Raw genomic sequence first — 16,379 nt, forward strand, 5'->3', positions numbered from 1 at the left:
TCAGTGCGGAGTCAGCATTATTTTGTTCTCCTTAAAGTCTTATTGGTCCAAAAGTCAAACTTGACTCTTCAGTTTTTGTTGGTTTTTATTTTTTCAAGGAGGAGAGGCTGCTGTCACTCGCATCGTTGCTCGAACCATGGGCAGAGCTGCACCCGAAAGGCTCTGGGTGCAGGAGCGTTGGGTCCGTGGTCCAAGCAGAGCTAAAAGTCAGTCTGTAAAACCAGTTGGTGAAAATTCTCCGTTAGGTGACGATGTCTCCTCCAGCCTTTTTTTTTTTTTTTTTTACTTAATATACATTATCATCCAGGGAGTCTCTGAAAGTTCAGCTCTTGTTGATCCTCTCTAACACAGTTTTACTCAAAACAATTTCATTTTATATTTTACTAATTTATACAAATTCATCATCATGTGGGCCAAAAACCAGAAACAATTCTTTTGACTCAAACAAGATAACCAATTAAATACAGTTAAAACAAACCAAACAGAAAACAAGCCAGTTAAAGAAACTCAAATAAAACATTTACTTTCACAGATCCATTACTTATCTTCCACTCAACGTAGCTTTGTTTTAGTATAAAACATACTCTTTATAAAGAAACAATACACAATCTGCTCCTGTTAATGTACATTGTTTTTAGTTGCAATGGCGACAGAGGACCAAGTCTCGTGTTAACAGCTCTGTGAGCATCGATGTAAAAAAAAAAAAGAAAAAAAAAAAATCACAAACACCTCAAGGGAACAGCTGGTCCTGGGTAATGTCAAAAGTCAACTATGAATGCTACACAAATGTTTCATAGCCCCCATTATTTTAGTCATTTTTTTCCTTTTTTTTGTACTTTTTAGTGAGAATGTCAAAGCTGAGGATTACACTCGGCTCCGGTCCAAAGCTAAGTGGGGGGCCAATCAGTGGTGTTACCTGTGCCCTTTCACGACTGACTGGATTAAATGATTTTTTTCCAGAGTGCATTAGAACGGCACAGCTCTTCTTCTCTTTAATCGCAACAGGTAACTCTGGAACGCTTGTAGTGTGTTTTGTAGACGGAGCCTAAGGAATGCTTCGAAGGAATGCTTATTTAGGCAGAAAGCAGAAATGAACTGAAGGTGCATTTACAAAATGTTTGAATGACAGAGTAAAAACTGAAACACTGGCTGATAATGGAAGGGGTCACTGCGAATTAGCTCTGACATTATATTTGTGTGATTTAATCTGCTTTACACTGTTTAAGTCACCCAGGATTCCCTGACAGATGGGATTTGGTAGGACTGAGGGAGGGGGTTCAGTTAGCCCTCCTTGGCAAGGTCCATATTTCAAAATACATTAATTTCCCCAATCCTGTTTTTGCAAACAATGCCCCCCTCCCTATGGGCCACGGCTAAGGATGGGATGGAGGTTACTAAGGGAAAAGCTATTGGCCGCCAAAACGCTGCTTAAATTCCCTGCAGATCCCATCCAGCCAGACTTCCCACAGAGTGGCCAAGTTCTTTAGGAATGTCAAGAGGAATATGAAAGTGAGAAGGTCAAATCGCTCATGAACATTTGAGCTTGGGGAACAGCAGCTTGGAAAACAATCATCCTCTCGTGTGTGAATGTGCCGACACGCAAACACGCACACGCAACAGACACGCGCGCCCAGATCATCTCAGTCATCCGCTGTTTCTTTTTTTTTTCTTTTTTTTTTTTTTAACGCGCAAACATCTAAAAGATAAAAAGAGATACAAATGGAATCAAAGAACAACAAAAATCACATTAACAATAATCATATAACAGCAACAATAATCTGAACAATATCAAAATGGAACGAGAATAAGAAGAGTTGGTCAAATGATATTTGCTTTGTTAACTACTATGAACAGCAAGGTCGAAGTACACGATGTTGATGGCTCTAAATGTGTGCTGGACTGCAGCCATGACAAACAGGAGTCCAGGCCAGCGGAGATCCACCGTCTATGGGGTCCTATCTGGCCCTCTGAGTGAAATAAACAGAGTTTTGGAATTGGGTAGGAGTACAAGTTGCAGGCGAATGTGCCCAAACGATTAAGAGGAGATGATGTGTAGCCGCCCAGGGGTTTAAAACAGTTTGAAAAGTTTAGCTTTATTCCCCAAAGTGACTTCTTGAACCGACGGGCGTCACTTTTTTCTGATGTCATGGCGAGCAGCAAGAGAGCCGAGCTGGAGCTGATGCAGCGAGGAGCGAGGTGGAAGAGGGCGGGACAGAGAAACGGAGGCGCAGGGCGTAGCTTCAGTAGGCTTGCCCGGTCTCCACCTGCAGCAGCCCCAGCACTGCCGAGTGGTCCCCAAGTTTCATCCTCCTCTGGGTGGACAGGCTTACATTCTTAGCAAGGTAGTCTACAGCAGCTGCACAGAAACAAGGAGACGAGAAAACACACATGAGACTCCAGCGACATATGTCCCAGTCACTCTCATCTCATTCCTCTAATTAAGGCTGAAATAAGTTGTGGCAGGAAAGAATGAGTCAAATAAAAAACAATTCAGACAGCGAGAGTGAAAGATAAAAACCCCTCCCCTGTCACTTGTCTGAGGTTGGCATGCTGCTGGCACTGAGCATGTGCATCCTGGTAAAGTCTCCATGCTGTCAGTCACAAGGGTCCCCGTGTGTGTTCTGTGTGCCAGTCTTCATTACTACTGGCATCTCCGATTTCATGCCCTCCACACTCCACATGGCCGATCATTTTCATCGTCAGACGGCAGCTCCTTCCTCTCCCCTCCATTCATTACCCATCCACTGTGCTCAATCACCATCTTAATTAACCTCACATCAGATCACATCCGCGCTGCCATCAGTTTCTTGCTGCCGACGAAAAAAAAAAAAAAAGCTGAAGTGCGTACTCGAAACGTGACAGACTGGCACGAGCTCGTTTTCATTCATGTGCAACACAGGTTTTTTTTTTTTTCTTTTAAATAAAAGAAAGAAAAATCCCCAGATGCACAAAAGACTGACTGGAACCTACACATAAATACAAACAAATGTCGGCGAAGCTGGTGGCGACTGGATTGGTGGGGAAGTGTGCTTCATTTTACCTCTCATGAATGGCTGTGACAGCATCAGTCAATTATGCTAATCTAATAAAGCAAACTCTTTTCCTGCCCCGGGGGTGTGTGAGTGTGATGGAAACAAGAGAAAAGAGAGGTGGGCAAGAGGACACTGTGGCCCCTGAGGGTGTGCCGTTCTTTTGAAGTGGCCCTCTTCTCTCTCCCGTCCAAGCGAAGTGGGGTGTGACTGAGGCAGCTCTGTACCAGGATGGAGGTGGTAGGGTAAAGAAGAGAGGGGTCGGGGTGGGGGGGGGCTTTATCAAGAGCACGTGTCTGCCTCCAACATCCAGGGTGCAAAGGTCAGGAGGTTCTCCTGCCTGAGAGTTGGGCATCACCTCTTGGATGTTTTTTTTTAAAAGTTTAGTCAATTTCAGTTAAAGATATGAAGAAATAAGTGACTTACTCTGGCCATACTGGCTGTACTGGTAGCCCGCGGTGACGGGGTCCACGCTGTAGCTGGTGGCGCTGTAGGTGGGGGGGCAGTATGACTGGGAGGAAGCCAGGCTGTCCACACTCTTGATGGTGTCAGAGCGCTGGCTACAGCTGGCTGAGATGGGGTTGGAGCTCTCCAGGCTGCTGTGCAGGGGGGAAATGGAAAAGTCGTGCTGAGGCTGAGAGGGTACGGCGCTGGGGTTACTCAGGATACTCATCACCTGGAGGGAGAAGGAGAAAAAGATGTTTGAAACTTGGAAAATTGAGGATCAAAGCACTGACAGGGTTGAGGAATAGTACTTTTCCCCCTCCCCTGCAAGTATAGTTGCCATCCTTGCTCTTCACGGTGCAGACGGCAATAGAAATACACAATTTCAACTTTCAAATGGGGAAAAAGAGAAACTTCCTCTTTTTTCTTTTTTTAGGGGACGAGTTTGAAGAGGTTAAGAAAACTGTAAAAGGGAACAAGAGAGACTGATTCCATTAGCTGGCAATGTCAGTAAACGTTCTACTGTGGGACAGAAGGGTCCCAGTATGATAATAGACCCACCATACTTGCCAGACAGCTTGTGTCCCGGAGCCTGAGGCCTGAGCCCAAGCCTACGGCACAACAAGCACCAAGGGAGTCCCTAATCCCTCGCCCCTAGCCTACCCATCTCATGAATAGTAATGGAGTTGGAACGGGTAAACGATCCCCTCAGATCCCCACACAAAGTCGGCTCCACAAACCAAAGTGAAGGGGCCATTGATACTGCAAGTTTGAGTTTGATTAAACATTACAAAATCCATATAATTCATAATGCATAAACGCTTCAAATTTAATCTAGTAGATTAATGTAATAGCATTCCTCAGAAGAAGGTCTCGAGTTGTGTTGAAACAGAAGAAATTACTGCTGGTGTTCATCCAGTCTGAAGCACAGAAAGGTTTGTGTGTGTGTGTGAGAGTAAGAGAGAAGGTGTGGTTTAAACAAAAAAAGGTAACTGTTCCACACATGCCTCCCTTCGATGAATCCTTCCTTTCAACATCAGGTTCATGTTGAGCTTCGCTATGCTGCACTGGCCTTTGGCCCCTTGGCTGCTAAACCAATTAGCCCATCATGGAGGTAGTTAAACAGGGGGTGATACACACCCACACATATGTTTGTGAGCATGCATGCTCAAACATGCACACTCATACGCACGCTCACATGCAGCAATGCAGGGGCGAGCCAAACAGTCCACAAATGATGCTCTATAGCTCAGAAGTATCCCACAGAGAGAAAATTAACCACATTCTGCAAATGAATCATATCTAAGGGCCTCCCTGGAAATATGAAGCACATCAGAAACACAAAGGCCGGTTCGTAATTTCCACATGTTAATTCTATCAGCGAGGAAACCCCCACCGACCCCCTCCACATCTGCGGACAAAGCATGTGACATTTATCTATAAGAGAGAGATTCATTGCCCTCTTCATGTTGGACACATGTTCTGCTCCCTCACATATGGAGCTGAACGCACTGAGGAGGAAGAGGAGGAAACGTAATGATGGTTTGCTTAAACTGAAGGGAGGAGGAAGTATAATGTCCTGAGAGAGACAGCTGGAGGGCAGCAGTCCATTTTAGTTACTGGTTAATTGAGGCTTGATTACATAGTTTCCTCGTGGAACAGAATAGCCAACATTTGGCTCAATTATTATTCATGCTCATAAAAGTTCTTCAAGAGAAGATGACTTCTTATCACCACAATGATGCAGTTTTGCTATTTTAGCAAAATTGTACTTTAGAGTGTGACAAGTGTTGTGCGAGGATATCCTTGAGTTGTCCTCACAAAAAAAAGAGAAAAAAAATGAGCATTCTGGGTTAATGGTTTAAGTTTTCCTTGAAGTGGGGGAAAAAGTACATTTTATTGTAGAAGTTGGATTTTCATTTGCATTGTGTTCACACTGCTGAATAAAAATCAATACAGTTTCACCTCCATTCTAAGTCTGATTAGGACCCAGATAGAAGGTGAGCTCCAGCCAGATTGGAGTCATGAGTATAAGTCAAGTATAATGTCTTATTTTATTATAGTTTTTCATCTTTGTTGGTCTATTTTAATTGCAGGATTCTGCTGCTTTGATGTTTTCAAATGTTTTTTTTTTCAGCTCAGTTAGCACTTAAGCTAAAAAAATACATATGGATACATTCATACATTTCTGCTGCTTGCTTCTATTTTAATAAATGCTAAATTTCTAAGGCACTATCTTTTTGAGACGCCATCTAAAGAGCATCGCTGCACACAGGAGGTCAAATTACACATTTCAGAGCTTTAAGCAAGAACTGTGACGTTCAAAATGGTGCCAAACTTTGGCGTAGAAATAAAACCTAATTTTCATACATGCAACACACTCTTTTGAGGCGACTTTTCTTTCTGCGGCTCCCTTCCTTATACCCCCCCNCACCACCCCACTCCACCTCCCTTTTCTCAGCCTCCATACAGCGTCCCCAGCAGCCTGCAGTTCGTTTGTTGTTCGACGTTGTGTGAGTGCTGGTTTGGGAGATAATGTGAGCCAGGACCCAGTTTAAAGGACAATGCTCCAGGGCGTTCCCTGCCTCTCTGTGTCTCTCTCTCACACACACACATCCCTTCCCTCACCCTCTCCTCTTTTTTTGCTTTCGCTCTCCACAGATAGATTACTTTATAAATAATAATAAAAACGTAATTAATTCTCTCAACTTCTGAGCCCTCCGGCCTGTGGCAGAGTGAGTGTGGAAGTGTAAATTGATACAATGTGCATCCTTTCAGATAAATAAATAGCACACTTGAGACAAAAAGAGGCCCTTTTCGTATCTCCCTAATTTCTTCAACAGCCAAATTACAATTTTTTGTTGTTGTTATTGTTGTTGTTTGTGTGAACGTTTAACTAGTTGTTCTTTGTTGGTATGTTTGCTAGAATAAAACAATGTGGCACAGACAGAGCAGAGCAGAAAACAATGTTAATTATACAAGGAGAACAAAACTGAAAGAAAGATAAAAATGTTGGAAAAAGAAAAGTTTAAGTGTGCTGCTAACCAAAAGCTTATTTGTTGGTCTTTTTCCACCTTAGCTACTTAAATCCCACCTAAAAGAAATTTACATTATTTACGTCTTTTTAAATTTGACAGAAAGCTCCTCGAAGCTGTCAGTCACAAAAATCTTATTTTAACAACCACAAACGTCATGTTTGCACCTGCTCATTTTCAGTGTGTTGTCTAACACAGGATGAACACAACATAAATTCATGAGTGCAAATAGAGAACACGGGGAGCTGAGAACATGACAGACTATAGAAAGAAAGCAAGGAGGACAGAGGAAAGAGTGATACAGAGTAAGTGAGAGGAAAGTGGAGGCTTTGGGAAGTACAAAGACTCCTGTAGGACTGCGTTGGCCTGAGGGCCAGCCTGCCTGGAGAGCTGATAGGAACCCCTTCTGTTCCATTCCCAGCGCCAGCGCCAACACACCCCGCTCCACAAATACTCTTAATCTGCGCAATACTGGATTAGTTCCTCTGTCACCGATACCTCCCCGTTCTGCCCAAATCAAAATGCCCCCGAGATGTACCTTTAAGTTAGGCGGAGGTCACCGGGGCAGACGGGGAAAAATGAGCACTCCAAATGTCTGTAAGTTATCTGAGTGGTGCAGAATAGCATTGTGCACCTTAGCAGATCTGCCCGGCTGATACTCGCCGAAGCAGCGAGCGATTAAAGATCCACAGTGATGACACTGAATTTTAGATCAATATTTGAAGGCCAGTCCAGAGGGTGTGATTACAGGAGGAGAGCGGTGTTTAATTCTGTGACCCACAAGTGACACAGAAACACCTAGCAGTGTCTAGAAAGTGTCTGACTTTGGGAAAAGACAAATATTTGAAATAAAAAGTCACAGAATGTATTAAAAAGTGTTCAAAACCAGCACCTAATGACATGAAACCCAAACAAGAATCAACTGTGCAAACAAATAAAAATATCAGACTTTCTCCCCTCTAATCAGTTGATTCTTACTCCCACAGCCTCCACCCTTGGCCCCCCATCCCCCATATGAGAGGGCCGGCCCAGCGGCAAGTAAGGCCCCTCATCTGAGCAGACAAAATGACTATTTAAAAATAACAGTGATTGCATAAATTGAATTAAAGCGTTTTGGTCACGGTGGAGGTGGCGCGAGGGGTGGCGTGGGGGCCGCAGCAGACAGCCGGGACGGTGGAAGGCAGCAGATGACGGGCTCTGGCCTGCGTGCCACTGCGTTAATTGGCCGCGGCACATTAATAAAAACTGAAAAGTGTCCTCAACCAGCCGCACAGGATGAGGAGACACAGGCGGAGTGTGAGGAAGCGGTGGTACGGCAGGAAAAGGGGAAGGGTGTGGGGGACGATGCTGGCACTGGAGGGAGAGAAACGGGTCTTTGAAGAATGTAACATGGGGGTTGGGGTGGGGCGCTAATTGTGTTCAATTAAGTGGCTGATTGGCAGTGACAGAATCTGGGCATTGACAAGTCAGGCACAGATGAGGACGATTAGCGGGCACTGGAACAAGCTGTCACTCCTCACAACACGTTATCCACTCTGCGCCTGTCTCCTCTATCTGGAGCTGTTTCTGCATACAAAAGGAAGCATAAATGAGTGAAAATGGAATATCATTCATATTTATGTTCAGCCTGTCCACACCTCCTCCTGCGTCTTCTTACAAATTATTATTAGGCTGAATCCATTCTAGTCCACTTCTGCTCATGTTAGCTTTATTGTTTAAGAAAGCCCAGCTGTTCGAGCTGCAGAAAAGCCCCCTCCCTCTTAAATGTCCCACAGTATCAGCTTTAAACTGGGCCCCGCACTAACCAGAGGTTAATATGCTGTCTATTGGACTGCAATTGGAGAACGTGTGGGGAGCAATCCTCTATTCTCTGCTAGTGATATGCTTGAGTAACTATGGGATGGATTCAGCCACTGGGAACAAGAGACACCCCCCCACCACCGCCCCTTTCCCCTTTTCTTTCAGAGCACACACACACACATTCGCACAAAAACACACGCACACACAGACTCCAACTTTTCGCACCTTGCACAGACGCCTCTGCTAAATTAAACGCCAGATTTTCTGATTCCAGGAGAGTGGTTTCAGCGAGGCAGGGCCTGTGTGTGCGCGAGAGAGCAGCTCCAGGAAGGAGGAGAGGCGGATCGAGGAAGGGAGGGAGGGAGGGGGAGGAGAAGAGGTTGTTTGCTGAAAACAGCAGGGGCCAGGTCTAGTGAAAAATGTCAGGTCAAATTGTTCTTGACAGTGTTAATATCTGCACCTCATAGCCATAATTACATGTAAATAAATAGTGAAATAGCTCTCAGCTGGAGACTGAGAGGGAAGAGCTGCTGCATGAGACAACCAGCTGAGGACCCTTCAGACTCCCATATTCTCATCTTATTGTCAGGAGGGAAAGTACAATGAAGTTGCTGACAATAGTCACGTTTCTGAATTAGCTTTTTTTTCTCCTTTAAAAAAAATGATAAGGAAACTATTTTTAAAAGCTTCAAGAGTGGAAACGTAAAGAAAGCAGAGGCGGCCATGCAGAAAGAGTAAAACAAACAGAAGGAAGGAGGGACAGAACGGGTGAGAGAAGAAGTCAGGGAGTATTAATCACAGCTATGCACCTGTCAGACTGGCATCTGGAACTAACAGGAAACACATGCGGCTGGACAACATCCCGAACCTCCGGCGAGCAGGGCAGGTTCACAGCAGACGGGCCCTTCTTCTTCCCTAGCTGTCCCATAACCCTCCACACCCCACCCTGACCCGAATCCCCGAGAAGACACGTAACATGTCCAGCAGCTTCCACAGAAACATTATTATAATAATAATTATTATTATTAAAATTACAGTCACCTTCGCATTGTGCGCAGGAAGCAGGAAATCTCCACAGATGAGCTTGTGACACAGTGTATGTCTGTGTGTAATAAGTGTTTTATTTCGATAGGATCGATGTCTGTGCACATACTTTAATAAAAGCAGTGGCACTCTCCACCTTATAGGCATTTCAGCTGCGTGGGACACACAGCATGTGAATCAGTCGCAGTCATTTTCCTCCTTAAATCCCCATCTTCTAGGATTTACTGAAATTCATATTGGCTGCCTCTGCAAGATAAATGTAAATCACATTCCCTTATATTTACTATTTATCAGGATGCAGCAGCTCACTTTCAGCGGGGAAATATCTCTCACCCGCACACAAACACCCTTGCATTTAAATAGCATTTTTATTGTCCGCCGTAGCCTTTCATCTGGGCGCAGGGAGAAGAGCTGCCTCTCCAGGGGAGAAAGCTGGAGCAGGAGAGGGAAGGTGGGGAGAGGGAGAGAACGCAAAGCACCATTGGCAAGGCGTCGTTGGATGACAAAAAGCCAAGTGGAGGGAAGCAAGGTTGATAGGTGAAAAAATAGATTATGAATACACCGAGAGCCAACCAGAAATATTTTGGAATGAAAAAGAAAATGGCAGCACTCGGCGGCTCAGGAGACTCAAAAGACAGAGCAACAAATGGCTCAGGTGCACAGATGCTTGCAAACTGCAGCACCACCAGAGGAGGCCTACATTTAAAGCTGCAGCTCCGATCGCAGTACGCTGCATAAAAGTGCTCTGAAACTTCGGCTTCACACTGAGAAGCTAAATTATTAGTTATACTCCGGAACAGCTACAGCTGAAACAGCTGTATCTGCAAGCGGCAAAAAAACAAACTCACTGTGCAGAAGGCCAACGCAACACAACTATGTGTCAAGAAAAGGAACGTTTATGGTGAAAATTTTTCTTCAGAGTTCGAAAGTGCTGCAAAACAACAGCAAACACTAATAATCTGTTCAGAAACAGTATAGCCAGTGGATATGATTTACAGCCCCTGGATTTTCTTGGCAACAGCCGACAGCAGGTTTCTTTTTTCTAAAGCCTCTTACATCTTTTTTTATACTTGCCAAATTGAAACAGTATTTGTTTTAATGGGAGTTCTAATTAACCAGTATGTATTCCCCCACTTGCTCTGCGAGTGGCTGAGCTGTGAATGCAGGCTATGTGCTCATCCCCTTTGATTTGTTGTCAGTGGAGGCTGCCAGCTGACACAGTGCCCGGTGAGAGGCTTAATGCCCAAGTTTTAATAATGTGGGGGACTACATGAATCTCCCCCTCTCATTGGTATTCAGGTGCAGGATGTCTTGTTAGAAGTCAGGGAGGGAGGCGGAATGAAGCCAGAGCCCCAGATTGTTCTGTACATTTTTCCCCTCTCCATTTTTTTTTTTTTTTTGGCAACAGCAGAGCTAGCTTCTTAAAAATAATTCATCCCATTTTTAAAAGAAGCGTCTGCGCTAGCTAATGGAAGAGCAGCAGCACAGTTTGGAGTCTCCCCTGGCTTATCTCTCTCAGACAGTTGTGGGGAGTCGCTGGTGAGCATGGTGTCAGCGTGCGTGGTACGGTGCAGCGCCGCGCGGGCAGGCAGGCCTGGGGACACAGATCAAAGGGAGGCAGGGGTGAGAGCCGCTCTGCCTCTGATCCCGCGTACGTGTGTATGTGTGTGTGTGTGTGTAGGCCCGGCCCACTCACACAGCCCAAAGGCCCTCCTCACATACACACATCCTTACCATTCCAAAACACACAACAGTTTCACAAAACTGCAAAACAGGAAGAAAAAAAAAAGTTTCTTATGAAACTTTAAAACTTCCTTCATCCAAACAGCAATAAAAATCTCACCACCACATCTATCAGGGTAACAGAGATCACCCCATCGTGCCCGCTGATCATCCTATAATACATCTTAACATCTTTCTATACCTACATACACTTTTTTTTCAGCTTCTTAATATTTTATTCCTCTATGTTATTTTTTTAAATTTCTTAGAAGAGTAAAGCGCAAATGATGATCCTAGGTGCTTAAATAAATGTTTTACCTCTCATCTTAAAACAGAGACCATTCTCAGAACTAAAGAAGCCGATTAAATAAAAAGTAAAACATTTTTAAAGTACAAGAAGGACCTCTAGCTACCTTCTGCTTAAGCACACGGAATTGCTGTGACCTCAACGATTGAAAATGGACACTACAATATAAACCAAACGATGCCACTCTGCTTCTCATGCAGTTTTTTATTCAGTGCAGTTCTTTTACCAAGTAAATGTCCCTGTCAAGTACGCTGTAATGAGCAACTGAATCTTAATGTTTTTATTCAAAATGCAATGTCCACAAAGTTTGGTTCAAAAATTGATTTAGTAAGAAATATCTAAAATCTTGTTGGAGCCTCATATTACTTGACTATTTGTTGGCTTGTATTTAGAGTTGATTGAATTGTGCCTCTCAACTCATTAGGGATAAGATGGGTATGAGACCAAAGCCTATATACTTAACAAATAAGGATATGGGTTCCATACTTGTTTGTATTGTGGAAAATGTTAAACTGATGTATAACAGTCCTGTAAAGGAAAGGTGACTGAATTGCCCGCCCTTCATGCCCTTGCTTTTCCCTTTTTTCCCCAACACCTGCTGAGCTGCTAAATGAAACAAGACCAACAACAAAACACACTTCTGGTTTCATACCTTTTGCCCAGCCAGGCACAGCTTCACTCTCACCAGCCCTTAATATACCGCCTCCCTCAACCAGCCAAACATGTTGTACATCCAACAATGACAGCAACCAGTTTGGAGTGCGGATGGCTTTTCCACAGCCTGTAATGGGAAAATGTGCGCTGTCGGGAAGGGTTATGGGATTGGGATGGACGCGAGCTCCTGTCGGGACTGCTGAACACTGCAGGATTCCATTACAGATTTGGCACCTCGCCATCGCAGCCCATTTGCTGCGAATCACAGAATTTTTGTCAATCTTTACAGCAACTGCAAGGCCATCGAAGCCAGACACTTCAAGAAATAGCTCGCACATACCAATGCACAGGCATATCTCCTGCAAACAGATTCAATTCTCATTTCCATCTCGACAGAGTTTCACAGTGTTATTTTTTTTCATAACACGGAAGGAGAACAGGAAAAAAAAAATCTAAAGGTGTAGAATGCCAGTAATTTGCCGTTTGTATAACATTTGGTTAAATGTAAGTTAAGGCTATGAGGGGTCTGAATTGGCCCTGAGTGTTTGTTGGGTGAATTTTCTGTGTTGTGGGTGTTATGTAGCTGCATGCTCGTGGAGTGAGAAGGGCTGCCCAGCTCAGCAGGGTGCTGCACCGGGGAGTGAACTCTGATTTTGCTATCAGTGGGAACACTCATCTCCACGCTGAGAAACTGATAGGAATGCCACACAGCATTCTCTATGCATTCAAACAGAATAAATACTGCTGCAGTCAATGATGTATGCTTAGAAAACACACTTTTACTTAAACTTAAAATAACACACAGAGAATGTGCATAATAAGTGCTTCTGTATAAACAGTTTGGTCAATCACGTTTGATTGAGTAATTGAATAGTGGAAATCCACACTTTGCAGTTGTTCAAAATCTCCTGTCCTAATCCTCACTATGACAGGAAATGTTTAATATCCCGGCACATTCATGAATGCCTCTAAAGCGAGGGGGAGAATGCGACAGTTCACCCCATGCCAGTATTAGAGAGAGCCATTAATGATAATAAAAAAAAGACTGCATGTTCCTGGTGTTTTTTTTTCTGCAGGTTTGCAGTGAGAGCATTAGCAGTTAAAACCCCTGTGCCACGATTAACAATCAAACACGCTGTGAGCCTCCATGTTATCCTCCGTCGCTCCAGCAGGAGAGAAAATCTCTTTTTTGTCACAAAATCCTTAATTCTTTCTTCTCTGAAGAAAGAGGGTAATACCAAGAATGTTTCCAATCTGCTTTGAGAAATATTTGAAAAAAAAAAAAAAAAGAAAAAAACTCCCAATAAAACGTGTGAACGACGGGGTAATTGTGGACAAATGCAGCATTGAAATTCATTTTCAACTCTTTACACACCATTTCAATCTTATTTTCTGCCTGTTAACCACATCTTGTTGGTGAGGGTGGGCAAGACTGGCCAGTATTGATGGGTAATTGTGTATAATTCACTCCGTACACACGATTTGCATCAATACAAATCATTTTTCATTCTGTGCTACTTAAATCTCAACCCTTACCACAGAGTCGCATTTAAACGCTCATTAATGGGGGAGTTCAAAAGATGGCAGCAACTGAAATCTTTCCAGAGAAGGAAGCAAACGATCCTTCTTATATCAATCTGTGCATCGAGACAGAGAAGGAGGAGGGATAAGAGCAGAAATGTAATAACTTATTATGCCAAGAGAGCACGAGAGCAGGTGAAGTGACCAGACGGATGAACAGAGAGCTGTCAGTCTGCACACAGAGCTGCCTAGACATCAGTAAGAAAAATGAGGAAAAAAAAAAAAAAGAAAGAAATCACACAAGGCACTGGAGTCTTCTAGCTGCAGACAATTACGTGAAGAAGATTATGGGTCTACATTTATAAGCTTGAGCTAATTATTTCATCTGCATGTGTTCTCACTGCTCGGTGCAGGATTTAGATGTCCCAGGAAAGTAGAAACCGCTGTTTTGGAGCAGCTTGAGCACTTGTGGTGCTATCAAGATGAATTTTAATTTGTTGATGTTAATCCAATTGTTTTACAAATGTAGCAATTTGAAGTAGCTAAAATAAATCCACAGCTTTGGAAACGGCGAACATAAAAGCCCACACTGGCAGTTATTTTGCTGAACATGCGGTTTCTGAATCTTAATTTCAGTAAAATACAATTACATATCCTCAGCAGTGGGAGGAGGAGGAGGAGGAAGAAGAGGTGGAGAGAAGAATGTTAACGCCACCTATGAAGGAGCATTAGAAAGTGCATTGATGTTGTAATGGCACCGGGACCTAGAGCCTGTTGGTCTGACCTGTGGAGAGAGCCCGTTGCCAACCGGGTTCATGTGGTTGCTGGACGCCGAGGGGCTCATGAAGGTATCGGAGTAGCTGGAGAAGCTGTGGCGATTGGAGGACAGGCCGTAAGCAGAGCTGCTGTCAGCACTCAGACCTCCCTGGTGCATGGAGGATGGAGGCAGGGGCTGGGGTCTGTGCAATGTGCTGCTTCCCTCTAAAACAAACCACACACACACACACAAAAACACACAAAAAAACATGCAGATGAGGCAAAACAAGCATCATCAGGATGTGGCCTAAAAAAAAAAAAATTCAACCTCAGTGAATCATAAGTCATTCATTAAATATCCTTCCTAAAAAAAACTTATAATGTATAAACAACTTTATTTTAAAAAGCACCAATGTGACCCCCTACTCATAATGTAATACTCTCCTTTCCATTGTAACAAAGATGTGATTATAAAGCTAACTACTTGCTGCATGGCTTTTATATGCAGCGCATGACTCACACAACTTTATTAGCATGTACATAAAATATGGAAGGCATACCACAAATAAACAGTTCTAATGCAATCTTTACCACAATTGGATTAAACTTGGAGAGCAGAGCACATTGTATGTTTTAGATGTCAGGCTGCAGGCGGTGTCAATTTTACCCTGCGATAGCGTGGTGCTGGGGTAGCTGGACTCCGGTAGCTGGTATGTGGGTAAAGTCGGCATCCCTGTGGGTGGGAATCCTCCAGGAAGAAGGTGGTTAAAAGCTGCGAGCTGATTGGCGCCAGCCTGCTTGCGCCACCGGGCCCTTCTGTTGCTAAACCACACCTGGAAGAAAAGTTCAAACGTAGACATTTTAACATAACGTAATAGTTTATGCTTTTGAATGTTTTATTTTACTTTATTTTTATTCTTGTCTCAGCTTATTCTCCCAGAGGAGCCCTGCAACCTGTGATTATTCTCCTGGTTGGTGAGTGGTAGCGCCTTGACTGCTGCATGCTGACAGTTTGCAGACCTTGTGGGAGCTCACTGGCCCTTAACTGTTGTTCTTAAGTGGTTGAAGCCGTGATCTGTGTAAACAGGCTCCTCTAAGCTCCCTTCAGAGGGAAGAAGTCACTAAAAGGTCACAGACAGACCACTAACCTGGGCTTCACACTCCCCGAGTATGTTGGTGAAAAAAAAAAACAGGGCATTGTTTTTCTGGATATCCACTGAAACTGTACAAATACACCTCTGTATCATTGTGGCTATTATTAAAGCTTTAAAAGACTATTTTAATAGTAGGAAAAAAAGTGTTTTAACTTCAAAGTGGAGAGGAGTTGTGGCAAAAAAAGCACACAAAATGAGCAGCACCAAAAAATGCAGACACACAATGTCACTTTCCTGAATGAAAGGGGGGAAAATAGGACCCTTTAGAACGGCAAAGATTTACACATTTTAAAAAGGCTTCTGCTTCAACAAAACATGAATATAATCAGGCCCTTTTGAAAAGAGCCAGCAACCTGTTCCATTTAACCAAGACAAGGCTCGGGCTTCGCTGTGTGCTTGGGGTTGAAGGACATTGATCTATGCCTCGCACAGGCAATTCATCAGAGTTTAATACACTGTCAGCGCAGTTCATCTACTGTTGTGTTTCAAACGGCCAGGGCTATTGTGAGAGCACATGAAAGAGGGGGACAAAAGCCCCTCCATACGCCACAGAGAACAGTGGACACAAAGAGGGGGCGTCCCTTTTAAACAGGTCTTAAAGAGGGACACTTTCAAGGGGACTTACACAGCGACATACTCTGCATTTTGGGGGCTGCCTCTTTTTGTACGCACAAACATACATAAAAACGCGTATAGGCCCTACAAGGGATCTCAGTCCAACGGAGATCTTAATTCAAATGTGCTTCTTTTCCCCCCACACAGTTGTTGCTTCTAAAAAGACCTTTTTTTCCTGCCTTTTGCTCAGTTTACAAGGAAGAAAATAAGATGCAACAGGCAATGACTGTGTCAGCGATTGAGAATCGGACAATCTAAGTTGAACAAGTGGAAAACCAACAGGAAATCTTTATCTCAA

General features: G+C 43.8%; 1 protein-coding gene across 3 annotated transcripts in view; it reads right to left on the reverse strand.

The window, feature by feature from the left end:
* Positions 1-266: 266 nt before the first annotated feature.
* The window catches only part of pax7a (paired box 7a), a 42,841-nt gene continuing 26,728 nt past the window's right edge, over positions 267-16,379 (reverse strand). For all 3 annotated transcript variants that reach the window (XM_037975287.1, XM_017408815.3, XM_017408814.3), the window contains 4 exons: positions 14,980-15,145; positions 14,341-14,537; positions 3,456-3,705; positions 267-2,356 (listed from right to left, as the gene is read on the reverse strand). In XM_037975287.1, the coding sequence (XP_037831215.1) occupies positions 2,241-2,356; positions 3,456-3,705; positions 14,341-14,537; positions 14,980-15,145 (729 nt within the window). In that variant the 3' untranslated portion in view covers positions 267-2,240. The remainder of the gene's footprint in view (positions 2,357-3,455; positions 3,706-14,340; positions 14,538-14,979; positions 15,146-16,379) is intronic.

Source organism: Kryptolebias marmoratus, linkage group LG4, assembly GCF_001649575.2.
Source record: "Kryptolebias marmoratus isolate JLee-2015 linkage group LG4, ASM164957v2, whole genome shotgun sequence".
NCBI lineage: Eukaryota > Metazoa > Chordata > Actinopteri > Cyprinodontiformes > Rivulidae > Kryptolebias > Kryptolebias marmoratus.